Below are 12477 nucleotides of genomic sequence, written 5' to 3' on the forward strand. Positions count from 1 at the left end.
ACCATACATTTATGAAAACTTTGTTCTTACTACTCAAACAAGTAATATTCAAATAATTTAAAAAAGATTTTAGTCTATTCAAGTTGCTCTCAATAGGAGACCAAAAAGATATGGTTTTATTTATTTATTTATTAAAGATTTTATTTATTCATTTATTTGACAGAGAGAGACACAGCGAGAGAGGGACCACAAGCAGGGGGAGTGGGAGAGGGAGAAGCAGGCTTCCCGCCGAGTAGGCAGCCCGATGCGGGGCTCGATCCCAGGACTCTGGGATCATGACCTGAGCCAAAGGCAGACGCTTAACGACTGAGCCACCCAGGCGCCCCTATTTATTTATTTTTAAAGATTTTTTTTTATTTGAGAGGGAGAGAGAGCATGAGCAGGGGGAGGGGCAGAGGAAGAGGGAGAAGCAGACTCCCTGCTGAATGGGGAGCCCAATGCAGGCTCGATCCCGGGACTCTGGGATCATGAGCTGAGCTGAAAGCAGACACTTAACTGACTGAGCCACCCAGGTGCCCCAAGATATGGTTTTAAAAACTGTTTCTCCTAGCACCCCACCACTGAGATACAAACTAACTTGATATGATGAATTATAAATTAATGTATCAGAAAGAGCACAGGAAAGTAGAGGCAGTTATGATATGAAAATTGATTTGGAACTTGAAACATATTTTCCTAAAGACAGTGATTATGTTCCTAGATTAGTCCCTAAAAACATATTAACTTCATAAATTGCTAAAACACGATCCAGACAGTATTACTTCTATCATCCTACCATAAATTATAGAGCATTTCCTCATTTATGTACCCTTTAAAACTTGGTATTTCTTACTTAGTGCTTCTTATACAGTGCTCAGGTTAGTGATCCAATTATTATTATTGTGAGCAGGGAGCCTGAAGTGGGGCTCGATTCCACGGCCCTGAGATCATGACCTGAGCTGAAATAAAGTCGGCCACTCAACCAACTGAGCCACCCAGTCGCCCCAGTGTCACACATTATTAAACCATACCCCTAATGGTGGACATTTAATTAGCTTCTTTGGGGTTCTGTTTTAGATAACAAATATTTATATACAAACAAATATTTATATACAATTTTTGATTATGTAGGATCTGGCTAGTCACATGTTTTGGTAATCTTTCTTTTGATGAAACACAAAAGAAAAGATTGACAGAAGTAGTCAAAAAGACAGTCATTAAAGATGAGTATTTAGAGTAAAAAGGACTTAAGTACTATTTTTAAAAATCTCACCTGAAATAACCCATGTTTTGAAATGAAAATACAATCTCAAGTTTTTCAAATTTGCCAATTTTACTGTGTCAGCCCATATATTTCTACTAAAGGGCAATTTCAGAATCATTTAAAATATAACTAATATTTGGAAGTAAAAACCGGTACTTACCGAGTGGAGCTTTGAGAAAACGTCGCTCAATGCCCTGCTCTATCTGAAAAAGCGCCGTTGCCAGATAATGAACCACATTGCTCACTGACTGGGGGGTACTTGCATTAGTTGAGACAGTACTTGGAGTTTCTGTTTTTATGCCCAAAAGTCTACAATGAAAACATGGAATAGTTTATGGTACTTAAAAACTCGAGTCCATTCCCCCAAATACTTACTTACACCTGTGTAAGAAACAGTTCCCTCAATCTCACAGGGGATCACATAAGCCAGTATGAAAGGGAGATAAATACATGAATCAAGAGCTAAACTAAATACCAAGTCATTTAAGGAGGTCAGAAGGGCAAATAGTTGGAGGGAAGGTAGATGAGACAAGGCTTAGGGGAAAGGTTTTAGGTAGATGACCCAGTGATGGGCCTTAATGATAAGTATCCCAGGCAGCTTACCTCTCTCTCTTTTTCTCTTGCTTCAACTTTTACTGGCTAGGACACTGATAGCTACCTCCTAAGTAGTTTCTTAGCCTCCAGTCTTATTCCCTTTGCAAGAAATCTCCATATTGCAGCTAAAATGATCATTTAAACGTACAAACCTATTTGCTCAAAGCCTTCAGTACTACGTCTTCCCTCCCAGTATCGTATCTCCTTTCCTTCTAGATAATAAACTCCTTAAGGGAAGTTACCCAAAAATAACTCTGAAAGTCAAAGTATCTATCTATAGATATACAGATGTAGGTTCTGATTAATAATTCAAATAATATTTAAGCCTACCACAATTTACTAAGTTTTCCTACAGAAAAGAAAAATGGGTAGTATAAAGTTACTTTAAAACCTTAAGTTCAAAGACTTTTTTTTTAAACTTGAGAAATTATCATTATCCTAACTAGCTGTCTTTTGGCTGCACTAGCACAAAGTAGAGTAAAAGAGGGCCTGAGGTTGAGGAAAATGATCATTTCAGTGGTTACAAGTATTAAAAGTCCTCATGATAAGATTTTAAAACAGTTTTTTAAAGAGAAAGAAACATTTACTAAAAAAGAACCATACAGTTGAAGTGGCAAGGAAAAGTGACAGTTACTTTAGAAAAATCCTTTTTGTACCTGTCTTTTACTATGACCTTTGCTTGCTCATCAATTTCCATCTCTTCTACATCTTCATTCACAGTCTTAATGATCCCATTTTCCTTGTTTTCCTCACTTAACAGCTCATACCGTCCACTCTCTAATGCTGATCTCCAGATGTGCCGATCTGTAACCTGTAACAAAACCCAAATTTACCAACCTGGAAAAATGGCATATGTTGTTCCTAAGAAGTATGAGATTCAATGTACATATGAAAAATTCATGAATATTCTATAACAGATTGTGAATCAAAAAGGGATCTAAAAATAAGGTTACTAAGTGGCCAAAATGAAATTCATATCATTCATAGATGGAAGCTTTAGTACCTCACTCTCTCTATAGGGAAATCATAAGCAATTCTAAGATTGGTCACCTGATAGTAGCAAAAAAGTGACAGATGATAGCAAAGGAATGAACAGAACACACATATCAAGCATGAATTACTTACAGATTTTAAAAAGGTAACAAAGAAACCAATAAACAAACCAGACTCAGCAGAGCAGGCAGGAGCTAGTCAAGGAAGAAGAAAATATCCTTACACATTTTAACATCTCAGATGAAAATACCATAAAACAGATATTTAAAAATTACTAAAAATTAGTATTAAAAAGGTCAGTTATGTTCATTACATTCTGTTTAAGAAAGCAGATAGCCATATAGTATATTTAAGAAAGATCTCTATCCATATATAAATATTTTGATATAGGGGAACAAACTTAGTTTTCATAAAAAATATATCACTCCCATGTATTTACTCAAAACACACATGCCTTGCCTATACCAAATAAATTAACAAATATGACCAAAACTTTGGTGATTAGGTAAACTAAAAATGGGAAGAGGTACAAACCTTGATTGCTCCTAATGTTCCTTGGTAGATTCTGTCTTCAATATCCAAAAGAAAATCTCTCAGCCTCAATTCAAGCTGTCTTTCTGCAGACATCTGAGCTGAATCACATGCAGTGGAAGATCTTCCCCGACTATATGTAGGTTTGCTATCAGTTTGAGGTTTGTCTGAAATAGTTATCAATACCTTTATTATGATTTTCTTACTAAAAAATATAATTTCCCCAATGTGATGGTTATGATTGTGAGCTAACTAAAACAAAAACACTTAGTAAATCCTTAAGTGCAAAAAACAAGGGGGTGGAAATGTTTGCACATCAGGTATCTGATAAGGACCTTGTGTCTAGAATATCTGAAGAACTCGTACAACTCAATAAAAAGACATTCCAATAAGAAGAATGGTCAATGAATGGATATGAATAGACTTTTCTTTAAGACATACAAATGACCAGTAAGACCATGAGAAGTTGCTCAACACTACTAGTCATTAGGGAAATTCACATCAAAACCACAGTAAAGTACCACTTCATACCTCTACAATGGCTAGAATCTAAAAGTCAGACAATAAGTGTTGCCAAGGACGTGGAAAAATTTTAACCCTCATACACTATTGGCAGGAATACAGAATGGTGCAGCTGCTTTGGAAAACAGTATGGCAGTTCCTCAAATGATTACACAGAATTATCACATGACCCAATAATTTCACTCTTAGGTATACACACAAGAGAAATGAAAACTTATGTTGAGACAAAAACCTGTACGCAAATGTTTACAGCAGCATTATTCATAACTGCCAAAATATGGAAACAACAGAAACACCCATCAACTAACATATGATTAAATAAAATGTGTTATATATCTATATAATGGAACATTATTTGGTTATAAAAAGGTACGAAGTACTGGTATGTGCTACAACTTGGATGCACCTTGAAAACATTATGCTAAGTGAAAGCCAGTCACAAAAGACCATATAGTATATGATCACATTCATATAGAATGTTCAGACAAAGAAATTTACAGAGACAGAAAACAAATTTGGGGTTTCTTTTTGAGGTGATAAAAATGTTCTAAAATTGACAGTGTGATGGCTGCACATCTATGAATATAATGAAAACCACTTAATTGTACACTTCAAATGAGTGAATTGTATGGTGTATGAACTAAATCTCAATAAAGCTGTTAAATAAAGAATTGTGATCTACAGTTTTTAATCCTTAAGTATTTTAATCCTAAAGTAGTCATGACAATATGCCGCTAAATTTAAGAGTTCTTTACCTAGACAATCTTTAGTAATAATGAAAACTTAAACCCCAAAACGCCTTATTGCTTTCTCTCATCTGTTATCAATGAACCAGCCATCATATAGGAGATGTGGCTACCTGATCTGCCCTTGCAGCCAATCTCCAAAGAAGTGATCACTAAGGGAACCTGTCCCTGGACCCTAACCCCTAGTGACTGAACTCTATCATGTCGAATGTCTAAAACTAATGTTAACCTTAGTGCCTTGGGTATTGAGTCTACTGATCGGGGAATGAGCAGGAAGAGTATGGATCTTCGCACATTGCATTCCTCATAATCCAAATGGAACCCAGTGAAATCCTAGAGAGAAACTTGTTTCTCTAACTGGTAAACATTCTCTAACTTGCAAACTGAGAACACCGTCCAAATGAAAGAGAAGGTGTTTTAAATATAGTTCTAAAAGTTTGACAAATGTTTAAACCTGAACCAGAGATTATGGGGAGAGCAAAAGAAACAGTTTTCAATGAAAATTTACCTGAAAAATGAAATTTCTCTTCAGAAAAATGGGCTAGCTGTGCACATATTCTGCTCTTCTCTTGCAACAAAGTTTCTTTTAAGGCACTTTCTCTGTGTCCTCTAGAATTAAGAGCTTCGATCAGCTGGTCTAGCTGTTCACAAGAACTGTAAAAGCACCACCGATTTGGCTTATGCACTGGTTTTGGCAGCTGCAGGGAATCATCACATGGACCTTGGTCAATGTTGGAGGTAGATTCAGACGTCAAAGACTCTCCAGTTTTAGTGGATACCTGAGGATCTTGAGACTGTACATTATTCTGAAATGATGAAGGTCTAGGCAACAGCATGTCTTCAGTGAGACCGGAATAATCCTCTTCAATAAATAATCCAGGAATAGAAGGGAAAATCCAATATCGCCTATACATGCGGTCTCGGCCCAAGGGAAAGATATTGGTACATGCTATGGCACTTTGGATTTTTTCCAAGAGCTCTTTCTCTTTCTGTTGATGTTCCTGTTTTAAAGCTTCTTCCTCATCAGCAGTAAGAGGCTCTCTTGTTACACAGTTGACCTCTTCTCGTCTTGTAAATTCTTTAAATCCATTTTGTCCCCTTTTCCCTATAGTTTAAACATTTGATCATCACCATCATATTTTAAATTTTCATCAGAAAAATATCCAAAAATATCCCAAGTTACTATGTCTTACGTACCAAACTGAATGCCCCCAAAATTCATAGGTTGAAATCCTAAACCCCACTGTGACATACTTGGAGACAGGGCCCTTAAGGAGGTAATTAAGGTTAAATGAGTTCAAAGAGTGGGACCCTAATTCAGGACCGGTGTCCTTTTAAGAAGAGAAAGAGACCAGGGTGCTCACTCTCTTCACCTGTGGGCACAGAGGAAAGGCTGTGTGAGGACACAGTGAGAAGGTGCTACAGCAAGCTGAGGCCTCACCAGAAATCAACCCTGCTGGTACCTTGATCTTGGACTTCCAGCCTCCAGAACTGCGAGAAAACATTTCTGTTGTTTAAGCCCCCCAGTCTGCGGTATTTTTTTATGGCAGCCTGAATAGACTAATACACTACGCTGGTAAGAAACTGGTACACTTAAATACAAGGGACACACAAAAAACTGTAATCTCTATATTGCAGAGTGAGGCAGAGTCTGTCCTTCTGCAACATATGTTCAGTCCGGAGGCAGGAGTCAGCAAACTAACTTTTATAAAGGGCTAGCTAGTAAATATTTTTAGGCTTTGGGGGCCATATGGTTTCTGTCACAGCTGCTCAACTGGGCCACTCTAGCATGAAAGCAGCCATAGACAATATGTAAATGAACAAGCATGGCTGGGTTCAATTAAAACTATGGTCACTGAAATCTGAATTTCATATAATTTTCATATTACAAAATATCATTCTTTTTCCCCCAACTATTTAAAAATGTAAAAATGTAAAAACCAGTTTAACTGGATTATATAAAATCAGGCAGGGCAGATTTGGCCAATGGGTTGTAGTTTACTGACCACTGATTTAAGGTAACAGAACCCCTAATGCTTAGTTGGGTACCTAGCAATTCAAAAGAAGGACATTTTCCAGCAGGAAATGTTTCCCCAGGAGGTATGGCTACATGAGAAACTTCTGATCAAAGAGATGGGAGTAGAAGCATTATATGTAACGTCTGGGTTGTACCTCTTTCTATTTACCTTCTTTCAACTAGCCAGAATGGAGCCATGGGGATAAATCATTTTGGAACATGAGGATGGCAGCAAAACCCTAAGGATGGCAGTACAAACAAGACAGAAAGGGCCTGGATTCCTGGTGCCCTGCCTGGCCTTTTATGATGTGTTGAAGAATTAAACTTGTCCCGTTTCAAACACTGTCAGATTGCTTAGATGGCTGAGGAGTTATTTCTTCTATTTCTTCCTCTTGAAAGGGTCTATAGGAGATTAGAATTATCTGCTGCTTTAAAATTTGGGAAAATTCACCTATAAAGTTGTCTAGAACTAAAGTTTTCTTTATAGGAAGAATTTTTTTTTTTTTTTTTAATTCAGAGAGAGAGAGAGAGAATGGGGGAGCAGAGCAGGGAAGGGGCAGAGGGAGAGGGAGAGAATCTTAAGCAGGCTCCACGCCCAGCGTAGAGCCCAACACAGGGCTCGATCTCACAACCCTGAGATCATGACCTGAGCCAAAACAAAGAGTTGGACACTTAGCTGACTGAGCCACCCAGGTGCCCTTGTAGAAAGACTTTTAACACTGACTCAAGATCTAATGGTTTAGGACCGTTCACATTTTAAATTTTCTCATGAATCCATTTTTATAATGTGCATTTTTCTAGGATTTTGTTTATTTTTGCCTCCACTTTCAAAGTAATTGCCATAAAACTGTATATGCTATCCCCTTATCTTTAAATTTCTACTTTATCTGTAGTTATGTTGCTTTCCTTTTGAGTCTTAACCTTATTGTGATTCCCCTCCCCCTGCCGCCAAATCAATTTCAAGAAAGGTTTGTCTAGTTTGTATCTTTTTCAAGGAATAAAGTTTTGGCTTTGTTGTCCTCTTCTATTACTTTCTATCAATTTCCGCTTGCATCTATTGTTTCCTTTTATCTGGAGGGATTATTCTGTTTTCTACCTCTAACTTCTTAAATGAATGCCTAGCTCAATTTGCTTTTCTTCTTTCCTAATATGTATTAAAACTAGAAATTTTCCTCTAAGTTGAGGGACTGTATCCAACAAGTGTTAATGTATACTATGATTAGATTTTTTGTCAGTATAGTTTTAAATATTTTCTAGTTTCCATTTATGGTTTCTACTTTGACCTACTACTTAGAAGTGTGTCTTAAAACTCTAATCAAATGAGGTCTTTTGGTTTGGATTTCTAAATCAATTGCATTATAATCAGAAAATGTAGCCTCCAAAATACAGAAATACAGAAAATTTTCTGTCTACTTATAATAACTATTTAGCAAATAATGTAGGAAAAAAAGATACTATCGAAATTACAGGCACAGAGTAAAGTTGAAAATCTCCTTCAATAGTTGTCAAATGAAGATGGTTAAAGATCTTCAGAAGTAATTTGTATCAACAACTTTCAAAAAATATATTCCCTTTGATCCAGCAACTCATTATTCTAAGGTAGTTGATTTCCATTTTCAGCCATATGGTACCAATTGTAAGCATTACTGACCTTTGTATTTCTAGCATCTAAAAGGCATTTAATGCATGTTGAGTATGCTATAGAGTAAAAATTTCTATTTGGCCTAATATAAAATAGTAAATACAAAAACTCAACGAAACTTCCCAATCAAAAGTTGAAATTATGAGAAACTGACCTATAAAAACAATATGAATATTGTTGCTTCTCCCTCAAGTATAACTGACATGAGAATAAAGACTGAATGTAACTTCTAACAGCATTTTTTAACAAAATGGTCACCATTTAAAAAACTTACCGCAGCTACGAGTTAGGTATTTAAAAAACAAACACACTGGGTGCCTGGGTGGCTCAGTTGGTTGGGCAACTGCCTTCGGCTCAGGTCATGATCCTCAAGTCCCAGGATCGAGTTCCACATTGGGCTCCCTGCTCGGCGGGGAGTCTGCTTCTCCCTCTGACCCCCCTGCCATGCTCTCTCTCTCATTCTCTCTCTCATATAAATAAATAAAATCTTAAAAAAAATAAAAGTAAAAAACAAACATACCTTGGAATCACAAATGAAGTAACCTAATACATATTTCAGGATAGCTGAATTATAAAGTGCCTTATTAATTAAAAACAAGCAGGCACGCCCTTAAGAAATTTCTGTATTACCCCTTCTGCCTCTTTTATGTGATCCTGGGTCATCTTCATCTTCAGTGACTGTATCTTGATCAAGTTCCTTTTGCTCTATTTCTTTGCTCTCAGTGCTAGTATCAAAATCTTCTCTTTCTTCCTCCCTTAAGGAAAAAAACAAAGATTATTTTCATTAATGAATATATAATTTCATTCATGAGATATTTATTGCCTGCCTATGAAGTGCTAGCTATTATGTTTAGGAAGTAGTGGACAAGATGACAGAGAGCTTATATTGTCACAGAGAAAACAGGTAATAACACAATTATAAAATTAAAGTATGTAATAACTATTAAAAAATTAGAAGTTCAAGTTGCTATGAAAGCATTTCAAGAAGAACCAAATCTAGTCTCAAGGATCAAGAAAACCTTGCTTGAAGGAGTGACATTTAAACTGTGAGACTAGGGAGACTGGGGAGGGGTAAGGTGGCAGGTGAGAAGAAATCTCCTTTCTAGCAGAGGGGGTAACATGTACACAGGCTCTGAGCTGAAGAGAAAAGGAAGGAGCTTATCATTTTGAGAAAAATATAAAACAAAAAGAAGTAACCCAAGATATGGATGAGAAAAAGGCAGGGTTAGATCATATTAGGGCTTTGTAGGGCGTTATTCAAAAAGCAATGGGAAAAAAATAGAAGAGTTTAGAAAAGGGAAATGATAGGATTAGAAAGCACTTTGGTTGCTATGTGGAAAATGATCTGGGAGAGAAAGTAGATGAGGGGAGACAAGAGGCCACTATAATAGTCCAGGTAGCTGGCTGGGAGGTGATGGTTGGCTCAGAGTAGAAAGTAAACAAATAGTTGAAGAGAGTAGGTGAATTTCAGATATAGTAAGTAGGCTGAATGAACACAAGATGGATATTTTATCTAATTCATTATACCGTCCAAATTAACCTTGAAATAAGTTCCACCATTTATGTTCTTTATCCAAACAGAGGTTTGCAAACTCAAATGTGTTTAGGAGCCGGAGAGAGAATTTATGAGTGAGGCTAGATGAGGATAAAAAAAATATGAAATGGGAGAATCTGTAACATGCTTATTTTTCTTTTTTTCAAAATTAAGAGATCACAAGGAAAAAATCTGTAACTATAGGAGGTAATGAACAACTAAACTTACTGTAATTATTTCATAACATATGCATATATCAAATCATTATGTTGTACACCCTAAACGATTAATACAGTGTTAGAAGTCAATTATATTTCAATAGAACTGGAAAAGGTTTATAAAATGTAAAAAGAAAATTGAGCTATAACTCACATATCCTAAAATCACCATTTTAAAGTGTACAAATTCAGTGGTTTTTAGTATATTCACAAGGTTGTGCAGTCATTACCCCTATCTAATTCCAGAACAGTTTCATCATCCCAAAAGAAAAACCCCGTAGCCATTAGTAAGTCACTTTCCATTTCCTTTTCCCCACTGCCCTGCTAACCACTTATCTACTTTTTGCTGTGGATTTGCCCATTCGGGACTTTTTATATAAATGGAATCATACAATACATGGTCTTTTGTGACTGGCTTCTTTTACTCAGCATAATGTTTTCAAAGTTTATCCACATTGTAGCATGTTTCAGAATTCTATTCCTTTTTATTGCTGAACAACATTGTGTTGTATGGATATACCACCAAAGAAATACATCGTTTTGTTTCTCCATTCATCAACTGATGGACATTTGGGTTATTATCTTTTTTTTTTTTTTTTTTGGCTATTAAGAATAATGATGCTATGAACTTTTGTATATACATTTTTGGGTGAACATATGCTCTTTTTTTTTTTTTTTTAAGATTTTTATTTATTTATTTGTCAGAGAGAGAGAGAGCACAAGCAGGGGGAGCAGCAGAGGGAGAGGGAGAAGCAGGCTCCTCACTGAGCAAGGAGCCCGATATGGGACTCGATCCCAGGACCCTGGGATCATGACCTGAGCTGAAGGCAGATGCTTAATGACTGAGCCACCCAGGCGTCCCTGAACATATGCTCTTAATTCTCTTCAGTATATACCTAGGAGGGGAATTGCTGGATCACACGGTAACAAAGGGTTTAATTGTCAAAGAGACTGCCAAACTTATCCAAAGCAGCTGCACCATTTTACATCTCCACTTGCAATACATGAGAGTTCCAGTTTCTCCAGATTCTCACCAACACTTCTTATTGTCCCTTAATTGGATTACAGCCATCCTAGCGAATGTGAAGTAATATCTCATGATTTCGATGTGCATTTTCCTAACGACTAATGATGTTGAGTGTCTTTTCATGTGCTTCTTGTATATCTATTTTCTTTGGAGTAATGCCTATTAAAATCCTTTGCTCATTTTTTAATTGGGTTGTTCTTTTATTGTTGAGTTATATGAGTTCTTTATATATTCTGCATATTAAACCATTAGATACAAGATTTGCAAATATTTTTTCCCATTCACTGGGTTGTCTTTACTTTCTTGACAGTGTTCTTCAAAGCACAAAAGTTTTTAATTTTGAAGAAATCCAATTATCTATTTTTTTCTTTGATTGCTTATGCTTTAGGTATCAGATTAACTTTCCCAAGCTATCCAAATTCCATTTCTTAAAATATTGTTGATGGCCACATAAAATAACAGCTGTTACAAGTTTGTGACCTATGGCCTTAAGACTAATAGGTATTTTTATATGCAAGTATAACTAAAAGTCAAGTATACGAATTTCAGAATACTGAGATTTTTAGTACCTTCCTTTGCAGATTTCATAAAAAAATTATTTCTGCAAAATTTGAATATGGTTTGCCATCTACAATATGCAAAAATTCCCACTTGTCTTCATAGCCAATTTTCATCCCAAATATTTTCAAATGCAACAGAGTACTTAAGTCACTAAATTACTTAAGGTGCTTCCATCTTCTCCCAATGCCATCTATTAAGACCTCCAATTTCATCCCTATTCCTCAAACTCAGAGGAGCTTTGTGAAAACAGTGTACAACTCTGATGGTGGTGGTGGTGGTGGAGGGGAGAGATACCATTATTAATGCTAGAAATGTATTACTGGTTAAAAATAGCCTATTGAAAGGTTTTCTGGGCAATTATCATTTACAACATTAATTCTATGAGAAAATGAATTCTAGATTCCCTGAAAGTATTTTTTAACATAACACATGTATACTTGAGAACTGTATATATGTAAATTTCATAGGCCCACTGGTATAATTATTATGTACCTATAAATAAAAAAAACTAGAAAACTAGTTTTTAAAACTTTTGAAAGCATTTTAGAGTTTAAGGTGCTAATTTTTATTCTTTATGTAAAGCCCAATGAGCACTGTAATTCAAACCATACCCAACAGATGTATCTGCAGCTGAATTTCTCTGCTCCTCTTCCTTCAGTTTCTCTTGTTTCTCTTTCATTTTTTGTTCTTGTTCCTTCAGTTTTTCTTCCTTCCTTTTACGAATTCTGAAAGTCAACATAAAATATTATAGTCTACTTGATGGAAGATACTTTAAACTTCTGGCATATTGCTTTAATCATAAAACTATGGAAAGTGCTCTAAATGTTACCACAAGTTATAATGTAGTAA

General features: G+C 36.0%; 1 protein-coding gene across 2 annotated transcripts in view; it reads right to left on the reverse strand.

Annotated features, from left to right (window-relative positions):
- The window catches only part of BAZ1A (bromodomain adjacent to zinc finger domain 1A), a 93371-nt gene that overhangs the window by 15012 nt on the left and 65882 nt on the right, over positions 1-12477 (reverse strand). For both annotated transcript variants that reach the window (XM_032404939.1, XM_032404938.1), the window contains 6 exons: positions 12240-12353; positions 8919-9043; positions 5138-5734; positions 3365-3528; positions 2494-2648; positions 1404-1552 (listed from right to left, as the gene is read on the reverse strand). In XM_032404939.1, coding sequence (XP_032260830.1) covers positions 1404-1552; positions 2494-2648; positions 3365-3528; positions 5138-5734; positions 8919-9043; positions 12240-12353 — 1304 coding nt within the window. The remainder of the gene's footprint in view (positions 1-1403; positions 1553-2493; positions 2649-3364; positions 3529-5137; positions 5735-8918; positions 9044-12239; positions 12354-12477) is intronic.

This window comes from Phoca vitulina, unplaced genomic scaffold (assembly GCF_004348235.1).
Source record: "Phoca vitulina isolate PV1807 unplaced genomic scaffold, GSC_HSeal_1.0 scaffold7, whole genome shotgun sequence".
In the NCBI taxonomy this organism is placed as follows: domain Eukaryota; kingdom Metazoa; phylum Chordata; class Mammalia; order Carnivora; family Phocidae; genus Phoca; species Phoca vitulina.